The sequence below is a fragment of the Pseudorasbora parva genome, chromosome 1 (genome assembly GCF_024679245.1).
Source record: "Pseudorasbora parva isolate DD20220531a chromosome 1, ASM2467924v1, whole genome shotgun sequence".
Lineage (NCBI taxonomy): Eukaryota > Metazoa > Chordata > Actinopteri > Cypriniformes > Gobionidae > Pseudorasbora > Pseudorasbora parva.
In genome coordinates this window covers 43,477,900-43,502,764 of record NC_090172.1, presented here as the reverse complement: position 1 = coordinate 43,502,764, position 24,865 = coordinate 43,477,900, and the positions used below count along the sequence as shown (strand labels likewise).

The window sequence follows — 24,865 nt, the reverse complement described above, 5'->3', positions numbered from 1 at the left end:
CGGAAGTGAGTTTCACATGCGACTACATCTACCTGAATATCTGAGTGTTGTAACCATGGACACTAATGTGTGTAACTTGCAGTTGTCCACCATTATGTAAGCCTAAGCCAGGTTGACATGAAAGAATATGTTAATAATGAGTGAAAACCAATAACTACCAGGTGTGTAACCGGCACAGTGATCTGAGAAAGTGGAAACACAATAGTGATTCAAGCCTGTCTGAAGCCTGAATAAACACACAGAGCCAAAATATCAAAGATAAAAATTAAAAAATTAAAAGAAACAAGACACTGGGACCAGTATAAATACAACCTGTTCAAATGGCTGGGACTGTTTCTTTCTAATTGAACAAGAGATGGAAGGCAAACAATAGCTATGACACCCAGCTGAGAACGTTTGTCCAGTACAGCCACTGCCTTTATGATATGTTCATAATAATAACGTGGCCATAAAAAAGTAGGCTAATCTTAAAATGTGCAAAAGGTGCATGTAGATTTACAAATCCCTGATAGTAGGCAAATGTATGTAGGCTAATTCCCGTAGAATAAAAAAAAAAAGAAGAAGAAGTAGTAGAAGAAGAAGAATAAACGTTTAGTTGAAGTCTGTTTTATCTGAACTGTAAGTATTTATAACCAGGCTATATTAGTAGGCTACCCTATAAGAATCAGTTAATGGTCACATCGATAGGAATAATAAGACTATAGAAACGTACGTTGAGAAAAATAACAAGAAGCTGTCGATAAGGATGCTGGAAAACAGTTTCAATATTCATTATGTAGGTGATACGCGCCTGTGGATGAGAAATACAGTTCACTCACCATTTTTATTCGTTTATCACAGCGCAGCCGATCTTCTGTTATAATCCGTTTTGTAACTGTTTATTAAAATAAAATAAACCTCTTTAAATTCTCGGTGTGATGTCACTGTCTCTTTTGGCCTCTCGTGCTGTTTAATGTCTCCTCAGTACCAGTGTCGCCGCTCCATAATAGTGTAGCTACACCGCACCGGTAAACTCGAGCGCAGCGCACTGACTGTAGTTACTGCAGTGAGTCCGTCTGCTCTACAAAGTTCAACTTTGTGTCTGCTGCTTGACGGAATCAAAAAGGGAAAACAACCCATACATGGAGAATTTCGTGCGTTGCCTTTGGCCAATAGGAGCGCCACTCGGCGCGTCATTCCGAAGGGAATCCCACCAGATGATTTCGGGTGTATTAAAGCGTGTCCTATCTGCGCAGTGTGGCTGCGTAAAATGAATTACTACATCACCGTAGTCCTAATAAACTATTGGTAGAATACAATATATAGCAATATTACTGAAGTACATTTTTACTATTGTGTGTATGTATAAAATTATGTATATGTTATTGTAATATATATTTATGTATTTACAGGTTTTTACATTTTACTTTATCAGTAATGTTTATGTCTCAATTCGGGTAAGAAAGCTTGATTAAGATGATTTAAGATGATTTTTCTAGTTCAAATGTAAGTTTTTCATACAAGGTCATTTTTATCATTTTGAACAATTCTATTTTATTAAAGAAATATATATATTCTTCTTCCTCTTCTTCTTGTATTATTGTTGTTGTTGTTGTTGTTGTAGTTCTATACATTTATACTGTATGTCAATTCATCATTACATGCATGAAATGTTAAAATAGAAATTTTACAAAAATATTTTCCTATCTAACCATGTAAGCTTATAGTTCATATTTTATACAAAGAAACTTTGACTACATTTTAAGAGAATCTGGTAGGCTAACGGGAGTCAATAAAACAAAAGGCTTAACAAAATAATTCACCCTAACCATTTCCTATTTTCCATTTATGATGTTACAAATATGTATATTTAAAATACATGCTAAAGTAGCATAATTTTCACATTGATAACAATAATAATTAACACAAAAAATTGAGGACCTAATTAGTATAATAATTTCTAAAGGCTGATGTGACACTGAAGCCTGATATAATGGCCGCTGTAAATTGTAAAATGTATTATAAATACATACAAAAATACAATACAAAAATAGAAAACAGAAACTTGTAATTAAACTACACAATATTAGGCTATATTCTCATTGATGATATAAATGCAGCCTTATTGAGCATGAGACTTAAAAACAAAAAATCTTACCGTATCATTACTATTACAACTGGCTTGTAAAATTTTATAACTGTATTTGAGTAAAGCAGAAATCTATTGTCACGTGACTAGTTAAAACTGAGTGGCTGCTCACTGCAGAGCCATCCATGGGTGGAGCGTGAAGTCCAGCTCCCTCCCGTTAGATTACATTTGGGCGAAATTGGTTGAGCTAGAACGTCCAACCACACTCTAACCCAGGGGTGTCCAATCTTGCTCCTGCAGGGCACTGTCCAGAAAAGTTGAGAAGTTCAGTTCCAACCTTAAATAAGCACGCCTCCTGAACTAGCTAATGAAGATCTTGGCATAGTAGAAAGTTCCTTGCAGGTGTGTTGAGGCAAGTTCTGCAGGACAGTGTTTGGACACCCCTGCTCTAACCCTACTCATAACTCTATCCCTCCACCGATAAGATCCACAGAGGTGGAGCTAGACGTCAAACTCACAGCCTTACCGAGACGTGCGTGCAAGATTCAGATCATTCCAGCAGATGGCGGTAAAAGTCCAATAATACACTCAAGCTAAACTGCACGTCAAAACTATCTTTTCATAGCCATGCTGTTTTCGAATAATTTAAATAGTTTGAAATAATTATAAAATTTAGGCTACTAATTTGCATTCGAATATACATTTTAGGTAACTTAGGCTAAATTCCACCTCAAAGGTCACATTGATACAAATAAATGTGTTAAATGTGTTAAAGTGTTAAAAAAAAAAGATTGTTTGTAATATTATTGACAATATGTATATTTGTTTTAAAAACAGAACGCTCCAATTGTCCACAAGGCTCGCCATAGCTCACTCCTCCTGTTTTTGTGGTCCAGAGCCTCACGCACGCTGCACCTCCCCGTTTCTCCTTTAATAAACATGGCTGAACTGAAAACGGACGGTGAATTATAGGACTGAACCCGTCTGCAGCACCACCACAGGACTCACACGCGCTCAAACTGTTGAATCAAGCAAGAAGACTTAACATGATGTGAATGTTTAGAGTGGCAAACGAACGCAGCAAAAGTTTGACTTTGACAGCCGCTAGCGAAGAGACTTCAGCGGGACGGGACAGACCTGATCCAACTGAGATACTATTGCTTGCACACCAGGGACTGAAACTGCTTTTGCATCTATGGAAATAATGCGTTTAAACGCATCATCTGTTGAAGAAATCCTGGATTTAAAGGTCTAAAGTAACCCAAAACAATTGGGCTTACATTTTAAGAGTTTTAAAACCCTCTTCTATGGATTTACAGTTCGCATTTTTGTCAAATCGTCTAGTTTAAATTATGTTCTCCGGTAAACAAACGAAGCCTACTTTTAAGTCTTATCTTCCTCCACTTCAGGTGAGTGCGACACTAGCATGCTAACGATTAGCAGCTAAAAACAGAATCTTCAGTCTCATTTATTAAACTATTATGTTAAGAAAACTGTCAGACCATATGTTTGACATCTGGACGACTGGTAATCTCATACTGTAGTTAAGTCTCACTTGGTTTGATGGTACTCAGGTGTCAGCTGTTCACAGTGGTAACTTTGTTATTTAGTTAATAGGACCACGGAACTACCATGTTTTCAGACATGTAGGGTAAGATGGGTGAATATGAATATGCCTCATTTAAGAACAATGTGGATTTACTTTTAAATGTTTGTCATATAGATATCAATTTAGCATGTGTTGGACGATGCACGAAAACAAAACAGTAGCGAAGTGTCTGAAATGTACTGGAATTATTTAATAATAACCTCATAACTTGCCATAAAATATAGAATTGTTTACAATATATTAATAACAATAGCACGCGGGGGGAGACATCTTACTATATTGTTAGTTTTTTTAAGTTTTTACTGGGCAGCAATTCATGAATTTATAAACAACTCGTGAACTAAAAACATGAATGTGTCCACAAATTGGCCTTTAACAAATAGACACAACATCTTTGTTATTCAATATAATGCAATGTCACAAATCTTTTTCCAGAGGCACACAATTAAGTCTGTTAATCAATTCAAGTGACTAAATGTGACATCTTGATATTCAGATGAAATTACTCTTTAAATGTGTTGAGATTACATTCTTTGTGTTGTATACTTGCAAGTGGTTACTTGATTTTAAGTGTTCTTAATATTTCACAGACTGATTCAAAGAAAAGTCCTCAACTGCCCATCAAGAAACTAGAAGCAAAACTTCTACCAGGTGAGTGATTTTCAAAACTATTTACTTTGGAAGACTGTAGCATCAGTCCTCTTCACAAACAACTATCACAGGGTTGGGGAGATATGGCTTAGTAGTATTTGAAGAATTGAATGTACGATCAAACCCCTGTGGCCAGTTTCACAAAGCTGGTTTCAGCACAAAGTTTAGTTTGAGCAAACTCTGGTTTTTCGAGTTTAATAGGGTGGTCTGTGTTCTTCGCCATGTTATCCCTACATGGCTAACCTGCTCTGGAGCAGGTTTTATTCTGGGTAAGAGATTGCATTGTAAAACTGGTGCCTATATTGTACCGTCAAGCCGATTAAGGTTCAGATAAGTTTGTGCCATTCCTGGGTTTTAGGCACCATGAAAGTGGCTCAGCTTTAAGAGATGTTCATCCTCATCATTCATCAACGATATAACAAGTTGTTTAAAATCCACCTAATGGTCTTTAGCTGAGTTTGAGAGAAAGAAAACAAACAGAACAAAGTAGAACACAAGAAAAACACTCCCACTTATAAACACGTCCTTGGACTTAACACCATATTAACTTATGCTCCATGTCTAACCTGACCTAGGGAAAGTTATGTTCTAGGTAAGAGATCTCAAAACTGAAATGGGATCAGCTGTAAGCAAAGTGATGCATTTCTAGCACAATAAAGTCCACTCCTGTTTCCACACTAGTCTCATCACTTAATCCATTATGCATTAGCAATTTTAGTTGAACCATTGTTAAACATTTAGTTCAAATGAATATAAATATACATATAAAATAAGTAATATAAATATCCTTTAGAATTAGGTAAAGATTATAAAATGTACTACATGTGAGCTTGCATGCTTGAGTGCACAGTGCCATGCGAAAGTATTTGGCCCCCTTGAACTTTGCGCCCTTTTGCCACATTTCAGGCTTCAAACATAAAGATATATAACTGTAATTATCTGTGAAGAATCAACAACAAGTGGGACACAATCATGAAGTGGAATGAAATTTATTGGATATTTAAAACTTTTTTAACAAATCAAAAACTGAAAAATTATTCGGCCCCCTTAAGTTAATACTTTGTAGCGCCAACTTTTGCTGCGATTACAGCTGTAAGTTGCTTGGGGTATATCTTTTGCACATCGAGAGACTGAAATTTTTGCCCATTCCTCCTTGCAGAACAGCTCAAGCTCAGTAACGTTGGATGGAGAGCGTTTGTGAACAGCAGTTTTCAGTTCTTTCCACAGATTCTTGATTGGATTCAGGTCTGGACTTTGACTTGGCCATTCTAACACCTGGATATCTTTATTTTTGAACCGTTCCATTGTAGATTTTGCTTTATGTTTTGGATCATTGTCTTGTTGGAAGACAAATCTCCGTCCCAGTCTCAGGTCTTTTGCAGACTCCATCAGGTTTTCTTCCAGAATGGTCCTGTATTTGGCTCCATTCATCTTCCCATCACTTTAACCATCTTCCCTGTCCCTGCTGAAGAATTTGTGCAGTATTTATAAGGCCAGATTTGTGCAGTATACGACTGATTGTTGTCCTATGGACAGAGTCTCTCACCTCAGCTGTAGATCTCTGCAGTTCATCCAGAGTGATCATGGGCCTCTTGGCTGCATCTCTGATCAGTCTTCTCCTTGTATGAGCTGAAAGTTTAGAGGGACGGCCAGGTCTTGGTAGATTTGCAGTGGTCTGATACTCCTTCCATTTCAATATTATCACTTGCACAGTGCTCCTTGGGATGTTTAAAGCTTGGGAAATCTTTTTGTATCCAAATCCGGCTTTAAACTTCTCCACAACAGTATCTCGGACCTGCCTGGTGTGTTCCTTGTTCTTCATGATGCTCTCTGCGCTTTAAACGGATCTCTGAGACTATCACAGTGCAGGTGCATTTATACGGAGACTTGATTACACACAGGTGGATTCTATTTATCATCATTAGTCATTTAGGTCAACATTGGATCATTCAGAGATCCTTACTGAACTTCTGTAGAGAGTTTGCTGCACTGCCATAAAATATAGAATTGCATCACAGGCCCGTCCTTCGTACATGGCTAACTCAGTTAGCTGGATTTGATTATTGACGATTTAGCATGATCTCGGAATGTTTGGTTCTTCGAAGCTTATCCTGGACTTGCTGTCATAGCAACAGGTCCGTAAGCTTAAACCTGCTTGGGAGCAGGCTTATTTCATTTTAAACAGGATTAGATTGCATCTTGAGGTGATACTTATAATCTGTCCCAGCCACTGCTACTTTATTACAAGACTTCATTACTGAACCAGGGGCAATAATAATTTAAAATAATAGATATAAAAGTTTATTTGAAAATATTTTAATGTTGTATAAAATTTGCATATAATATAGACAAAGTCACTTGATTGAGATATTTATGTATGATTGTGATGGAATGATTATAGTTGTATTGGAAGTTTACACACATTGTGCAGTTAATCTTCGTCGTGCATTAATTTGAGTGATGATGGATAATATGGGAGTGGCTTGATGCAGCTCAAGAGATGCAGATAATTTGATCTTGACCGTTAAGGAACTTTTAAGGAATACTATCACATAAACCTGTTTAAAATTGAAAATTAAAAATAAAATTAAAACATTGCAATAAAAATGTAAAGTGTGTAAAGATATTATAAAATTGTGAAATATAAATAATTGGGAATCATGTTCATCAAAACAGTGTACATTTAATTTATCTAACTTTTATGTTGGTTTGGTCGTTTGTCTGTTTCCTTAAAAAGGTCCAGAAATGTGTGGGGTTTTTTGCCAGGTGTTTTTTTATTTTATTATATGATGTCATTACATTGTCTTGACGCCAGCCAATCGCTGCATTGCTGATCGTGTTTTCGAGTATCGATGCCCTCTTTAGGGAACACAGCCACGAGCAGTGATCTCAGATAATTATTTTAATCCAATCCGCAAATTCATTTGAAGAGCCAAATTAGCCAGAGATCAGTTATCACAATTAAAAGATTTGGGATCTGTAAAATCATCTCAGATGTATTAAGCGAGGTACGAACTGAAGAACTGAACTGTGTTGAGCAAACTAACCTATATCTGACGCAATAAGTCACTCCCCCTGTGTGTCTTGCTACAATTTAGTGAAACCCAGTGAAAGCATTTTAGACAAATTTGATGATTTTTTATATTTATTTTATATTAATTATATATGATATCCCTAATGCATTACACACGTGCAAGTCATTATTTGAATTGAATATAAAAAATAAGTACATTTAAAATTTTATAATATACAAAGCTTTAATGTTTTAAACTGTTCTATAAATTATCAAATAAATTAGGTTGATTCACTTGCATTAAATAGTCAGATATTTAGTTGCAGATGTAACACTTTCAGGTGCACAGTTAACCATATCTGGATCAAACCCTGAGTTAAGAGAGAATGTTTATAGCAAGTGTTTATGAACCCGCTGAACTTATCATGAAGCCGGTTTAGCTGGCTAGCCAGATATGTTTAAGCTTAGTTTGTGCCAATCCTGGGTTTTTGGTACCATTAAAGCGGTTTGGCTATTAGTTGTGTTAATTGCCATAGTAACTTACTGTCCATGGCTAACCTGATCAAGGGCAGGTTATGTTCTGGATAAGAGATCTCAAAATGAAATTAGACCAATCAGCTGTGCGTAAAGTGACACACTTCAGATGCAATAAAGTCATTCCCCCTGTTTCTTCTCCAAATTAAAGGTCACTACATAGCAAATGGTGTTTAAACACTAAAGTGCCTGGCTTTTGACAGTGCGTTTTTATAATAATAATAATTTTAAATGATTATAAGTGAATCTCAGTTCCAATGATCCGCAGCATGTGATTGGCTGTTCTCTAGTGATGTCATAGCTAAACTCTTAAACTCAGGATCAAAGCCTGAGTTGACAGAGAAAGCTGATGATCAACATCATGGTACATACAAAGTCTGGATAGATTGGTTTGGTTTTGTCAACTCGAAACTAATCCTGTAACCTGAGTTTGTTAAACTATCATCATGGTACTGGCCCCTGATCTAAACTGGATTGGATTTGTCTCTAAATCTAAATCTACTCTTACATTCACAGTTTGTTCTAACTGTTTTGTAACAGGCCACTGACTGGTTCATGAAATAGGATTGATCTGGGGATGTTAACTTACTTTAAAACAGAAAGTGTCTTCGATATGAAAACAAACAATTTGGTGGTTCCGATGTTTTTTATTTGGCTGTTCAAGCAGCCACATTTTTGGTACATTATGAACTAACAGATGCCCATCCCTTCGTTTCCATAGCAATTGGTTTTCTTTGCCCTTTTTTCTATTTTTACCATTGTATCTCCAATCAGCTTCCGCTGTTGTGTGGTACATGTTCTGTGCTTCTGGCAGGAGAAAAATGTGTGTGACAGAGAGAGAAATGAAACAGAAATGATGTCTCAGTGGTCTTTAGTGATCAGTTGAACATGATATTCACAGAGGTCCTTCCTATGGAACAGTATCTTATCCAACCCGTTTCCTGCACTTGTGCAGCCTCTGAATTTTTTATGCGTGGCCTTGCATAAAGTGCCTGTGATCTGCCCTGGTTTGTTGTATTTTGTTTTTTGATGCCAGCTGAGGAGCTTATAGAGGGTCTCCGAAGCCCCGCTTCCCTTTAGAAGACATTTTAATGCCACACTTCCTGATTTGTGAACTGAATAGAGCTCATGTGGTGCTGAACCTGTATGTTTTATTTTTTCTGTGTAATTTTGAAGAAATGTACTGGACTGGTAACTGATCTTGTGATCTAGAGACTGGAGCTACTTCAAAATGATGCAAAATCATAGAAGGGGTCATTAACTTTTCTCTAAATTCCATGTCTTTTAAATCTCTCTGGAGCTTTGTTTAAGAAATAGACCAAACTTACCTCATTGTTTACTAATAAACATTCATTCAAGGTTTTTAATGTTGTTTATATGTATATGTGGTGTTTTAATATTCTTTAAGACAAACCATGTGGAAATTCATAAGTCAGCACAATTGCTGAGTATTTTCTCCTTAAAACTGTAGTGGACCGCCTGTTTCTGACATCACAAACATGTAACCAATTTTGTCAACGTACAGGGCGGGGCTTTTTCTATTGCTCTGTGGGCATTTTAACACATTGAGCACAAGAACACCTCTAAGAAGGGGCAGGAGGAGCTCAGTGAATTCGAGTGTGGTATTGTGATAGGTTTGCCACCTGTGAAATGTTTTAATTCTGAATCGGTTTCTGGTTCAAACATGGCTGAATTGAACCAATATTTCCACTTTCCATTGTGTAACATTTGCTACAGTTGAGTTGACTGAGTGGATCAGATATTCTGAGCTAATGTGATTAAGGCAAGGACTAATGTGCATATTCATCATGACTCTGTGCAGGGCTCGACATTAACGCCTGTCCGGGACAAGTAGATATTTTTGAAGGGGCAAGTGAAAGAGAATTTTACTTTCCTGACCAAACAAGCTGATTAAAACCGCAATAAAAAAACAAAAAACTAGTGAATCACCAAAATGCAAGAATGCTTCTGCATTCATTTAGTGTAAGTGACAATCGATAGTGGATAATAATATATAATGTATAATGAACTGATGATAACAAGGTTGCGAAATTGATGCTTGTGCAGCCTCTTGAGGAGAAATCACAACAAATGAGTGCTGCTCTGCGGTAAAAACTTTTTTTATATTTATATTAACATGATACAGTGAAACAACATAACACAACCAGCTGTTTTCCTGAATACCATCACGACTGAAAATGACACTGATTTCATATGACAGTTCCATAAACAATGAATTAACATTAAGTAATTTATATTTTAGGTGTAATATTGACTGTTTTTATTCTATTTCAGCAGCGAAAATAGTTCCAAACAAAGATTCCAAGCAACAAAGTTCCAAAAAGCAGAACCCATCTCACAGCAACAGTGTGTTACTGAATGATTTAGTATTTTGAATGAATCGGTTGGATCAAAGATTTAATAACCTGTTAGTTAACGACTTCTTCATTATTGAATGAATCAGCCATTTGAATGAATGACTCAATGACTCACTCATTAAGATTTGCCTGCCGTCACCTACTGGTGGTTTAGTTTCATCTTTAAACATACTTTCCAACATTTCTTATTTGTTTATTCAAAAATATAAATCTCATAACATTATTTAATGCAGTTGTAATTTTTCAGTGTAAATTATTTAATTCGACTGATAACAGCCCTATAGAATGACTGATATACTCGTCCAACGGACAAGCACATAAACATGCTTAATGTCGAGCCCTGCTGTGTACTAAATGAAGTAAGGGTGTAGAGTTACATTTTAAGCTTTTTTAAGGCAGGAAGAATCTGGTGTAAAATATTGTTTAAAAATGTATCTGCTGTGACCATATCTGTGAACCGTATAAGTCCAATCGTCATTTAGACCAGTTTTGTGAACTGAATCAATGGATTAATTTAAAATGATTTACACACACATGCACAAAAAAAGCTTCAATTTTTCATCGGTTTTTCATGAAAAGCCCTTTTTTTTTTGGCTACAGAGCATTTGGAATATAGCCTATTAATCACATAGATCTCTCTTATGATTCTTTTCTGGTACTTTTGTTTCTTTTTTAAGCTTTAAAAATTCTTCATCTGTTGTAATTTAAAGGAAACGAGCAAGGAATGCATAGTGTTTTCCATAGAATAAAGTAAGTCATATGGGTTTTGAACAACATGAGAGTGTGTAAGTGATGACGTTGAAATTCATTTTGGGTGAACTACCCTTTTAAGTCGACTCTTGATCTATGGCAACAATGAGGAAATGTATAAAGCAGCAGCCTTGCTCTTGTGTATTCCGCTTTAACACATTCAATACTGTTTTAGTACTTGCTAAATCAATAGATCGGTTTCATGACGACGTATCTTTAGAAGACTGTTTGATTCTATCCCATCCTTGTTTTAAAAATGTGATCTGTTATCAAACCTATTTCTGTATGTCTTATAATTACTGTTGTCAAACACACTTGCATAGGGTGTGTACTCTTCTACCTTTAATCCTAATGTCCTGGTTCTTCTGAATAAAGGCTTCATGTTCTGACAGGTAGTTTTAACCTCACAGTCTAATAAGCTTTGCCTATTGTTCAGTGTTACCTTTCTAACTGAAGCAACGGCAGATCCGATATTTTTAATCCATTAACAACACGTGTGTCAGCTCCAGCTTTGTGATGGCAGAGATCTTACGGCAAGCAGGCAGTTTCTCTGTTCCTAGAAGTGTTGGAAAATAAACAGAAAAGCTATAGTGCTGTGGCGACTAGGGGAGTACTCTGCGTTTAAGCGTTCGCTCCTTATAATTAAGTCGCACATCATGGACCTTCCCTGTTTCCAAAATAGACGTGCTATGCATTTTTTTTTAGTTCCTCATCTGAAATTAAAACAAAATCTCCCTTGTCACTGTGTTTTGTGGACTGTGGTGATAGCAGGGTGGCATACAGTGTGGTAAAATTTATGCAGAGGCTTAAATATTCTTGCTAGAATATCAAAGGATAGATTCCATGTATGTTTGTATGTATGTATGAAGACATGACAGATGCAAAAGCCTCTAAATCCGTCTGACGTTTTTCATTTTTTGTCAGGGTTCCTTGTATAGGTTTCTACCTAAATACCGGTACTTCTAAATGGGTTGAGGCTGGGATTTAGTGGGTTTAAAAGTGAAACTATTTTATGAACGTATACTATGTGTGGAGAGCATTCACTTATCTCATTTTAGACCAAAGTGGCTTTTTAGAGGCTTTTGCATCTGAACTCTTCATATATATATATACACACACACACATACACACACACACACACACACACACGCGCGTTTCCACAAAAATGTTAAGCAGCACAAGAACAAATGTTTCTTGTGAAAAGTCAACTTTGCCATTACAGGAATATATTACGTTTTAAAATAAATTGCAATATAAAGCAGACATTTTAAATTATAATATTCCACAATATTACTTTACTGTATCTTTAATAAAATAAATGCAGCCTTGGTGAGCATTCCTTAAGTCACAACTGTCAGTAGTGTATGTTGTATGTCACACATCTATGATATGGGAACTGAAATAATGTTTCAATTGCATGTGAATTGTTGTGAGCTGGGCTTTTTGTAGTACCTGACAGATATCTTTAAAAGCTGGTTCTTAAAGGGATAGGTTCAAAAATTAAAATGTGATGTTTATCTGTTTATCAGGCATCCAAGATGTAGGTGTGTGTGTGAAAATTCTAATTAGACCCCCTTTGACATGCATTATATGAGCAACAGTTGGAGTTTAAAATCTTCATTTATGTTCTACTGAAGAAACAAACACACCTACATCTTGGATGCCCTGCTGAGGGTAAGCAGATAAAAATAACATTTTAATTTTTGGGTGAACTATCCCTGTAAGCTTTTGAGACCACAATATCATCGTGTCATGTAAAGTTTTTATTTTGTAAGTAGTTTTTATTTTTATTTCACTCACTCTTATTTGTTTTCCTCTTCTTGAATTATGTTCATGTTTTTTGCTTAGAAATTGCAGAAATTGTGTTCTCCTTTAAAATAAAACACAATCTAAAGTCAGTCGATTTAAATACAGGGGAATTTCAGTATCCAAAAGCTGTAATGTACAGTATGAAAAATAGATCATAATTTGGGGATTTTCTAAAGATTACCTTTTACCTGTATTATTAAATTATTAGTGTTTTAAACATCTTTAAGATTTTTTTTTCTTCTTCTTATTTTTCATAGTCTGTCTTTGTCATACTCTGGATTGTTTTAGTCCTGAATGTGGTAACATTTTAGTAGAATGTGTCCATTCAGATTGACCTCCTACTGACTTCTCCATTTAAATCAATCCACCACTCCCTACACACACATGGAAGCCTAATGGTGCCTAGTCATCTCAACAAAACATAGCCGTTGTCTCATGAATGGTGTCTTTTTACAAACCCACACACACATTCTCTCTCTCTCTTTCTGTCAGTCTCTCTGTTAGGCCTCTTCTTGTTATCATGTTGCTCTGATCCATTGCGTGTAACTTTTGCAGCACAATGCAACAAGAGAGAATTCCCGTGCCGAACTCAATTCAATCTTAAGTGCAGTGTCCTCTACTTGCAATATTCAGCCTCTTCTGTCCCTGCTTTAGCCATAGACACAGTATTATACTTTAGCTCTGCTATATCTGTCCAAATTCAAAGCTAAGTAAAGGTGTTCTGATCAAACATGCCTAACCCCCTCCCCTTTCTAACAGGATGTAAACACAGGAAGCCTTGTCACATGGTATATAAATATTTAATGCTGCTATTTTAAGATGCAGACTGTCTTTTAACTTGACCCGGGTCATTTGATCAAGTAGGTTTGATGTCAAGTGTGTATTGTTAGTGGTATGCCATGACTATGATATGTACTCTCATGTATTGTCATTTCTGGAATCTCAAAATTCTCAAAAGTAATATTAAAAGTTTGGGGTTATATTTTTTTATGATTTTTGAAAGAATTATTGTATACACATTTCAGTGGTGTCGTCTTTCTGCATTCATAGTGCATCTGCCAAACTGCCATCTGCATTTCCTTCCCATCAGAGTGGACTGATCTTCTGCTGTTTACTTGTAGATCAGAGAGGATGAGCTGCTGGTTAATCCCTGTAGATTGCTGATCGGACACATGTTGATATATTGTCATGGTCATTTACAGACCAGGCTGCTTGTGGAGCGGAAGTTGTTTGAAATTTGAGAGTGGGTGTATGCTTGTGTGAATATGTGAGAAGATGGGGGATCGAGATTGTGGCTTCATACCAAGGTCTTAAGACCCGTTCACACAAGAATGATAACTATAAAAATTGTTCTAAACATAAATGAGATCACAAACATTACAGAGGGAGCTGATGTTAAAGTAGGAATTTGCTAATAGTTAAATATGCGATATTTAGATAATCTAGGTGGATGTTTTGTGAATTCTTAAGAAAACTACAGAACTTTCTCCAGAATACTGCAGGCTCAAATTCCAAGCAGGTGCAGTCATGAACTAACTATTTTTCTATGAAAATCGTCTGGCTGACCTAGTGTTTAAATGGCAATAGTGAAGTATTTACCAATATTTTGCCTGAGATGCAAACGCTTTTGTCAGGGCCCAACCTCCATCTTTGCTGCGTCCTGCCCTACTGTAACCCCTGAAACTGTCCCAGCTGTGAAAGAAACACTGCTCACCACACTCACACACACAAAGAATTCTCTCTCACTCTTTCTCTCAGCAGATTATTCGTCTCCAATATAAACAAATCTCTGTTCATTTTACCTCTTAATGTGTCTGGATGATCCTTAGAGCGAAAAGAGGAGGAAGTGCTATGTTTAGAATGAAGCAATGTGGGTTTCTTTATTTCCATGTGTGTGACTTCTGTTGAGTTTTGCCAGAGACTAAAGTAATGAAATAAGTCGTTGCCCACATTTAAAAACTATGTTCTGAGAAATGTGTATTTCAGAAATTTTGAGTGCTCAAGTTGTTATATATATATATATATATATATATATATATATATATATATATATATATATATATATATATATATATATATATATATATATATATATATATATATATATATATATATACGGAGTATATAGAGTATATTGCAGCCATTTGTTAACATCATTTAAGTTTTAAATGATAAGTAAATAAGGATTTCTTTCCTCATTAATGTACATACAACACACCATATTGACAGATTTTGCAGATTTATTAAAAAAGAAAAATTGAAATATCGCATGGACCTAAGTATTGAGCCTTTGCTCAGTATTTAGTAGAAGCACCCTTATGATATAATATAGCCATGAGTCTTTTTGGGAAAATTGCGGCAAGTTTTTCACACCAGGATTTGGGGATCCTCTGCCATTCCTCCTTGCAGATCCTCTCCAGTTCTGTCAGGTTGGATGGTAAACGTTGGTGGACAGCCATTTTCAGGTTTTTCCAGAGATGCTCAATTAGGTTTAAGTCAGGGCTCTGGCTGGGCCATTCAAGAACAGTCACAGAGTTGTTGCAAGGCCACTCCTTCATTATTTTAGCTGTGTGCTTAGGGTCATTGACCTCAAGCCCAGTCTGAGGTCTTGAGCACTCTAGACTATCCCTGTACTTGGCCGCATTCATCTTTCCCTTGATTGTCGTCCTGTCCCTGCAGCTGAAAAAAAAAACTACAGCATGATACTGCCACCACTATACTTCACTGTTGGGTCTTTATTGGACAGGTGCTATTTTTCTCCACACATACCGCTTAGAATTAAGGCCAAAAAGTTCTATCTTGGTCTCATCAGACCAGAGAATCTTATTTCTCACCATCTCTGAGTTCTTCAGGTGTTTTTTTTAGCAAACTTTTATGTGTCTTGCACTGAGGAGAGGCTTCTGTTGGGACACTCTGCCATAAAGCCCCAACTGGTGGTGGGCTGCAGTGATGGTTGACTTTCTACAACTTTCTCCCATCTCCCGTCTGCATCTCTGGGGCTCAGCCACAGTGATCTTTGGGTTCTTCTTTACCTCTCTTAACAAGGCTCTTTTCCCCTGATAGCTAAGTTTGGCCGGATGGCCAGCTCTAGGAAGGGTTCAGGTCGTCCCAAACGTCTTCCATTTAAGGAGTTATTTCTTTCTCTTTTGTTTCTCGTCTCTTTTGAGTTATATTAGATTGACTCTAAATACTCAAAAGCTTAGCATAGACACTAGATTCAGTGTATTATTAGTGAATTTAATTGATTTGAGTATTGCACGTGCAAACAAAATGTCTCTGTCCCAAAACCTGGTTTCTGTATCCTGAATGCCTATGTTGGTTCCTGGTACACCTGCCTTTGAACTCTGCTCTTTTTCCTGTTTGTGTTAAAAAAAAAAAAAAAACTGAACTTTCAGGACTCTCAGCATGCATGTGCACACTTGGTACATGGTAAAAGTTTATGTGACTGTTTAGTCAGCACAACAGGTCCTTTCTTTTAATAGGCATCATTTTTCAACCAACATTAAAGGAGAGTCACAGTAGCTTCTCAGGAAAGAGTTTTCCCTGGAAGGCTGTTATAAAGGGGCTCAAGTGTGTGTTACATGAGTGGCCAGTGATCCAGAAGTTGCTTCTGAACTCTTCCCGTGTGGAGAGTGTAAATCTAATAAGACTATTTTTGTGCATTTTGGAGGAACTGTAGTGTTACAGCTTGTTTATTTAGCACCAGGAAGTGGTTGATTGCATACAATAAATGTCTCAGTAATAGTTGAAACGCTGTGTTGTGAAATAACGATGAAAGTATGCTGGAGCAGAGTAGAACAAAACTAATCAATAGTACATGTTAAACACAAGCACCAACATTTCCTTTAAAAATAAACAGTTTGCTCCTTGGCAGGTCTTACAATTTGGAAAATTAAACATCAGATGAACAACAGTACATGACTTATCACATTGTGTCATTGTTTGTCAAAAAACAAAGCCAAGATGGAAATTCCATGGGTGACAAAGATAGGACACCCTTACTGATAACCTAGGAATTAAAAGGGTAAGTCAGGCACTGTTAATCAAATTCCTTTGATTTACTGATCACATTTACATTTAATCATTTAGCAGACACTTTTATCCAAAGCAAATTACAAAAGAGGAGAGCAATAGAAGAGAGCAACAGTCTGCAAGTGCTGTAAGAAGTCTCAGTTAATCGAACAGTATCTCAATAGCTCTATGATTACCTCTATAAAAGCTGAAGTTTTGGCATTTTGCTGGTCTGGAGCATTCAGGTGTGTGTTAACACAATGCCATGAAGGAAAGACGTCAGCAATTATCTGAGAGAAGCAATTGTTGCTGCCATCCATCGAAGAAGGGCTACAAAGCCATCATTCTACAGTGAGGAAGATTATTCAAGAATTCAAACATTCAAGATAGTTTCCAATCTTCCCAGGAGTGGGCGACCCAACAAATTCACCCCAAGGTCAGACTCTGTAATGCTCAAATTTTTTTGGACAACTCAAGAACTACAAATCACACTCTACAGGCCTCAGTTAACATCTGTAATGTTAACCCTCTGGGGTTCTTCGGTCATTTCTGACCCGAATTTTTTTTTGAAAGAAATGTTAAAAATCGTAGCTTCATCTGAATGGTACGAAACTTGGTGAGGGTATTGGTACTTGGTATATGGACAGAAAAAAAAATTGGGGACAGGATTGGAAAAGTCTAAGTGGTCGTAAAAAAAATAGTCACACTCGGGGCCTTCGGGTCAAAAAAGACCCCCATAGGAAATGAATGGGAAATTGGCAAAAATATGAAAATACAGAGTTTTTTGTGCATATAATCTACAAATCAGCCAGGATGCAGAAAAAAAGGACTCAACAGTGAAGGGGTGAATCTCTAAAACATCAAGAGTGCAAAACAGACAAACAAAAACTCACACACACACACACACACAGGTTCTGTAATGCACTCTAGTGGTAAAAATGTGCTATTGCGTGATAAAAATGCTCACTGTGTCCACCAGATGGCACCAATCAAATAAAAAAAATGCTTTCATGAGGCCTAGGCTTGACTCTAAAATGAAATACAGCTTTAATAAAAAAAGGAAAAAATAAATAAAATAAAATTCTATTATATTCAATGGGAAAAAATGGGTCATAATTATTGCATAAATATTATTTATAAATCATAAAATTATCTCAAAACACCAAAAAAGAAAAGAAAAAATATTATTGAACAAAAATATATTTCATTGATTTTACTCAAAATTTTTTTTTTTTGATTCCCGACCTCCGGGTCCTTTTAGACCCGAAGGTCCTGAGTGTGACCCATAAATGAAGAACCCCAGAGGGTTAAAGTTCATGACAGTACAATTAGATAAAGACGGGTCTAGTGTGGCATGTTTGGAAGGGTTGCCAGGAGAAAGCCTCTTCTCCCTAAAAAAAAACATGGCATTGCTTAGGTTTGCAAAGTTGCATCTGAATGACTTCAGAACAAAACTTCTAGAACAATGTCCTTTGCACAGATGAGACCAAAGTGGAGATATTTGGCTTCAATGCACCACACCAAGTTGGGGAAAACCGAAAAAGCAGATTGGCACAAACAACTCATACCAAAAAGTGAAGCATGCTTGTGGAGGAGTGATGAATTTGGGCTTGTTTTTGGGCTTTTGGGCAGTCGAAGTCCAGACCTCATCCTGAATGAAATGCAGTGACAAGAGCTGTGCATTAACGAATGCCCACAAACCTCAATTAACTGAAGCAATGTTGAAGTGAAATTTGGCCAAAATTCCTCCAGAATAATGCGAGACTGATAAAGTCATGCAGAAAACGATTACTTTAAGTTATTGTTACTAAAAGTGGTTGCACAGGCAGTTAAATGATAGGGTTTCCTAATTTTGTCACCCATGGTTTTTTCATCTTGGCTTTATTTTTGATAAATAAATAATGACACTGTGTAATATGTCAGGTTTTATTTTCCATATTTAAAGACTTGTCAAGCACTAGATGATACACAAGACCTTGGAATTCAATAGGGTGTCCTAACTTTTTCACCTGACTGTATGTTAATTATATGTTCAAATGGGAGTTAGTCATCCTCTGATTGTAGTTTTGTTCCTTCATCTAAATCTCATTTCCTTGTTCTTGCTTTACAGGTGAAATAGTTGTGAATGAGGCAAACTTTGTAAAGAAATGCATCGGCACAGAAAACTGTCAGGATGACCTCTGGGGAAAACTTGTGTGTACCAATTTCAAGGTTTCCTTCATTACCCATAATTCCTTGCCACAACAGGTAAGCTCAGACTTATATGAGAGACAGTACTTTGACCGCCTTTGAAAACTATTGCGTAAAGACATTTATATAAAGCAGCCTCACAGCAAAAAGAAGCAGCGATTATACTAGGGATTTTTATTAATTAACACTTACAAAACATAGTTTTAGTTTATAATATTGCATATTTTCTTGTATGGTATCATAACTTGTTTTGTTTTTGTATTTATGAAATGTGCCTGAGAATTGCTGACTTTAGAATTCTGCTAGTAGATAATATGAGTGTGAATTTGATGTTGTTTATTCAGCTATTTTCAGCGTGGAAATGAGTTAACCTTCTAGGTCAGTAACAACATCTTTCCTTGAAGAAAACAAGACTCTTTTCAAGGCTTAGATATAGGCAAATGATTGTGGGCATATAATCTTGCATTTATTTTCCATAACTTGTTGGTGAGAATTAGAATATTAATCTACATAGCTGAACAAAACGAATCAATTGTCTTTCTATTGGTCTAGAATTTGATTATACTGGTTATTTATTTAATAGTGAGTGAAGTCACAGTGTTTAACAATTTTGGGGAAAGTAACCTAATTATGACTTACACTACATACACTGTAGTTGATAAAAATACACTTTTAAATTCAGCTTTAAGTATTGAGGAATCACGTCCGCATTAGATACTGTTGATGAAATAGTTTTATAATTTATACAATATAATAGAGTTGACTGTTTATATTGGTGTGGTGGATAAATGTGACATATAAGGAAAGAAAGTCTTTCAAACTATGTCATGCAAAAGAATCCAAAGTTCTTTTCCAGAACAGTGCAATCTGCTGCACACATTAACCTCTGTAGTCACTCCTTGCTGTTAAGCAGCTCTCAAACAAGTTAAACATGTTAATAATCACCCTCAGCCAGTCGCTGATCAGCTGATTTACTAAGGAAAGTAGGTAAATTGTTAGTCTTTAGCTAATACAGGTCACCTATTCCTTCTGTTCATGCGCAAGCCAGCCATAGCTCAGTAGGTTCTCTCTGCAGGATAATGTCAACATAAAGATTATAAGCAAATGAATCAAAAATATTCCTTGTCTTTTTGACTGTTTACAGAGATTCCAGTGCACCCACCGCCTCCTGGGCGAGCATGATATCCCGCTGGCTTGCGTGGAGCAGGTAGTGACAGGTAATTCAACAGCATGTGATCACACTTCACCATGCTTAACAACACCTGCCACTCTTCAGGCTTTTTTCTGCGGCCGTTTTCTACTATCAATTGAATGACTATCAGGGATCAGCTTAGCACAGAAAAAATACGGCTCATCCAAATTATGGCAGAAACTTTTGAACAAGGACCCCTTTCTTAAGCGCAAACTGTTATTGGATCCTGCCATATGCAGTGAACTTTGCAATATCATGTTCTTAACAAGAGATTTTAATAATTGTAAGATATTTTATATATGGTGCAGTAAATACTTTTGTAATGTGTAGTTGCTGCTGATTTGATGTTTGCAAAAAGTCATCCATTCCCTTAAAAGTATGTAATTTATTTTAAAAGATTTTTGCTTCAAATTACAACTGTAGTTGAGCTAATATGTTTTGGTTTGAATCTTATATTGTTTTAATTAAAAGACAGTTAAAATGATTGGGTGAAAAAATACTTCAATCACCCAGTTCAGGGTCTTGAGAAAGTGAGCGATCATTGTTGTGCTTAACATATAGATCTTTGTTCTCGATTTCCTACAATTTTGATCAGAAATTTTTCACGGATGCCCTGGCTATTTAATATGAATGCCCAAGGCCCCACAGACCCTGGTTTGAGAATCACTGCTCCATGAAACTCCAGCCATACTTTTATTCGTATTCTTGTTTTGAGGCGTCTCACTGGTCTGACAATATACAACTTTATATAGAATGTCTCCCTGAATTTCTCACTTGGTTTCTTTTTAAACTTGGTTTGTTCTCCATTTTTCTTCCATTAACACGTTATTTCGATGGTCCACTTAAGACATTCTCCTTAACTATAAGTAACTTTGCAACTATGTAAACTAACTCTCAGTAGATTATTAGTATATTGTCTGCTTAATGTATCTACTGACACTTTATTTTGATGTACCCCCCCACAGACTAGTTCCTCACTATAAGTAACTTTGCAAGTACATATCATCTTACCCTAATCTAATAGCCTAATATTGTCTACTAATACTGTAATGGAGTTAGTTGACATATAGTTACAAAGTTACTTATAGTGAAAAGTTGATTGGGCCGTTTAAAAAAGTGTAACCTCTCTTTCTACCTCAGTTCTTAGTTTTATCTTTCATGTGTTTGTTTTTTCCCTTTTTGTAAACTGCTCCAGCATTTATATTAACATAACAAAAAGGATCATGTGTCCCAGATAAATGACTGTAACCCCGTTCGCTTGGGTTTTTCCACTAGCAATGCGGTCAGTCTTGACAGTTTAGCGTAACTGCAGAACCTGTTTGGGTGGCTGTTTTTAGCATCGCTGCAGATGAGCTCATCCAGCCAGACTGCAGCCTGAGCCCGGCCACGATTAATCTTGTTTGTGTTAGATCCTTGCACTCCCCTCTTTGCTGACTTAGCCCCCCAAGTGTTGAATTGCTGTGCTAAACCGATAGAGCATGAAGCCTACTGCACAACCCGTCACCCCCCCCCACCACCACCACCACCATCACCACACACACACACACACACACACACACATTTTTTTCACTGTCTATGTGGATTCAAAAAAAGACCTTTATAAGAGGTTCAGGCTTGAAACAAGCCCTCTTTTTGAGGCTTCAATCTGTCAGTAAGGCACGCGGAGTGACCCCTGCAGTCTGGGATAGTGCCCTTAGGGGCTGTCTGTACTGTATTAATTACAGGACTAAAAGCTAATTTTGAACCATATCCGACAGACATTATCTGCTCATATTGAAAAAATTTTTTTTGATATGAGTCTCCACGGTGTCATTAGCTGCGCTTGAAGGATCTGCACCAATGTTGTTGAAGTTTGGTTATTTAAGAAATTCATAAATAATAAGAAGAAGAAGAAAAAGAAGAAAACAAGATGCCCTGTTAAAATATGCGAGGTAAAGCATTAATTAAATATACTTTAAGGTAAAGCATAAATTAAAGTTTAAGTAAAAGTAAGCAGTAATTGATTACGGTTTAGACTAGTGAAGTTTACCATTTAGTAAATTCAGGTATTTCTGCTGTGGACATGAGATGGACATTTTTGGAAGGCAGGGGTTGCATTGCACAGTGATATTTTTCCATGTGTCTTCTTAAAAATTATTCTCTACATACATATACTTTAACATTTAGGGAAACGTTGGGCCACAGTCAGTAAATTATCAATTGAATTATTGCTGTTGCCTAATAATGTTCAATGTAATCAGTATGTAGCCTAATCATTTGTATCAAAAGTGGTTTAAATCTGATTATGCAAATTTAAAAATGTAGTTACAGTAAGCCTATTTACAATACATATATAAAAACAGCATGACTGTGAGTGTGATATTGATTTTTAATATACCAGTTCTGCTAACGCTAAGTTAATATGAGCGCTTCCTCTTTCGGTTTATTGGAGGAAATGCATGATACTTGGGTAGAGGAACTCCTCTGATAAAAATAGTGTTGTGTTCTCTAGAACTCCAAAATGTTGAAAATAAAAATTTGGTCTTAATTACCACTTCTGTATTTGTTGGTAGTTTAAAGAAGAAGAACTGCCTTTATTATTAAAATGTGTTACTTGTAGACCTGGTCATGATTTCTTGTGTCTTCTTCAAATTATACAGATTATACTCCCCCTGCAGTATAATCTAGCTCATGTACTATCTAATAGTGAAATTAGTAAACTTGGCAGTAAGTACACATTCTCTGACACATGCTGTTGTAGTGTTTGTGCAAATGACACAAGTTCAAGGGCCAGATTTACTAACAGTTTGTGCCAGCACAAACCCTCTTTTGCTGTTAAAAAAAATACTGTCAGGATTTATTAAAGACAGTTAAACACACAGTGAAAAATTAGCTGTGAAAAGCCTGGACAGTGTTTTTTTTGCGGCTGACCTTATTGCATATGCTTTTGTAGGAGTTTCCCTTTTAGGCGCAAAATTTATGGTGATTTGCTAAGATTTGTGCTCGTCAATTTACTGATGTTTGCGCCATTATTTATCGTCCCTGCTAACTGGTAGGTTCCGTTTGTGTTTTATGGATTTGCGTCTCTTTCCCTATCACTATCACTATCAGTAAAGGTTACAAAATCTAAATAAGATTGTATTTTTTTATACAGTGAATGATGTTAAGGGGAAGCAGAAGATTCTAGGATCCAATCAGAAGCTGAAATTTAACCCTACAGAGCTTATCCTCTACTGCAAAGACTTCCGCATCATCCGATTCCGCTTTGATGAAGCTGGACCCGAGAGTGCTAAAAAGGTAACACAAACACACACACACCCACACCACACAAAACGCACACAAAAACTAAATAAAATAACTATCATCGCAGCCTCTTGCACCCAAACACACTCCCACACATGCTCACACACCTTCCCGTTCCTGCCGCTTTTGGATTAGTCTGAGAGAGGATTAAAAGATAATAGGTTTGACTGCAGCCCCTGCTGAAGTCTGGATGGTTTTTTTTTCCTGAAATAAAATTAGTAAACAAGTATGAGAAATTCCTGCATGTTATTGGGTCCAGTCCTGGAATGAAGTGGATTTATGATTTGCATTAATTTCAGTCAGTCTTCTGCCTTTTTGTGTATGCAGTTTTATGCACACATTTGTTTTGTCAGTGTCCCACTTAAGCAAGAATCTTTTCCTAGAACTGTGGGCCTGTGGTGTTTCAGGAAGTCTCTTCTCTCGTCGTCTCCCCTTCCCTACTGAGAGGTTGTAGGATGAGGGGATTATAGTTTGTCTCCTTACCTAGACAGCACTGCTTTCATCCACCTTCTTTGTCTGGTGGACACTGATCCCACTGCAAACCTGTGGCATGTGGTGGATTCTGAAAAGAGCATGCAAAGTCCTCATGGTTTCCTGATTTAAGTGTATATGGAATCTCATTTACCATATATTTTTAGATTGCTTCAAAATATAATATAACATAAGGAAATACAGTCAGTAACAGGAGTATTTTGTGTTAATTCAATTTTATTTGGCTATACATATTAAAAGCATAATTTATCCAGAAATGTCGATTCTGCCATCATTTACATTTTTTTTCTGTGAAGGATAAAGAATATATTTTGATTAATATATACAGTGTGTGTATACACACACACACACACACACACACACACACACACACACACACACACACACACACACACACACATATATATAATAATTTTAGGGTGAACTTATGTCTTTAAAAATCACTTTCTATTCAAATTATTAATGAACTCCTCTGTAAACATTTCATTTAACCTAAGTTTGTGGTTAAAAAAAATCATTTTAAGTTAATTTCCAATTGCATGGGAATTGAATTGGTAATGTGCATATGGGAGTTGTTTACTTTGTAATTAGTCTATTCATTTCCATCAGTTTTCAGTCATGTGGATTTGTGGACCTTTTTTAGTCATAAGAGTCAGGCATTAATCTTAATGAAGACAGTGGCTTGGAGGCACTGGTTCCTCTAACATTACTTTCACATGTGTTTTGCAGCTACCCCTTCACGTGTAGGCCACTTTAAAGGGTTAGTTCACCCAAAAATGAAATTGATGTAATTAATGACTTACCCTAATGTCATTCCACACCCGTAAGGTGATCCGAATCATGAATCAATAAGGTAATAAAAACATAACGGTACATTATGTAAGGT

General features: G+C 36.4%; 2 protein-coding genes across 4 annotated transcripts in view; one reads left to right on the top strand and one right to left on the bottom strand.

The window, feature by feature from the left end:
- myo1ea (myosin IEa) overlaps positions 1 to 1,109 on the bottom strand; it is a 55,692-nt gene extending 54,583 nt beyond the window's left edge. For 2 of the 3 annotated variants that reach the window (XM_067441731.1, XM_067441740.1), the window contains exon 1: positions 819 to 1,109. In XM_067441731.1, the coding sequence (XP_067297832.1) occupies positions 819 to 821 (3 nt within the window). In that variant the 5' untranslated portion in view covers positions 822 to 1,109. The remainder of the gene's footprint in view (positions 1 to 818) is intronic. The other variant, XM_067441749.1, reaches the window with a different exon arrangement.
- Positions 1,110 to 2,952: 1,843 nt separating this feature from the next.
- mtmr10 (myotubularin related protein 10) overlaps positions 2,953 to 24,865 on the top strand; it is a 35,452-nt gene continuing 13,539 nt past the window's right edge. Inside the window, exons 1-5 of the mRNA XM_067441944.1 lie at positions 2,953 to 3,477; positions 4,268 to 4,328; positions 18,934 to 19,070; positions 20,158 to 20,230; positions 23,339 to 23,481. Coding sequence (XP_067298045.1) covers positions 3,421 to 3,477; positions 4,268 to 4,328; positions 18,934 to 19,070; positions 20,158 to 20,230; positions 23,339 to 23,481 — 471 coding nt within the window. The 5' untranslated portion in view covers positions 2,953 to 3,420. The remainder of the gene's footprint in view (positions 3,478 to 4,267; positions 4,329 to 18,933; positions 19,071 to 20,157; positions 20,231 to 23,338; positions 23,482 to 24,865) is intronic.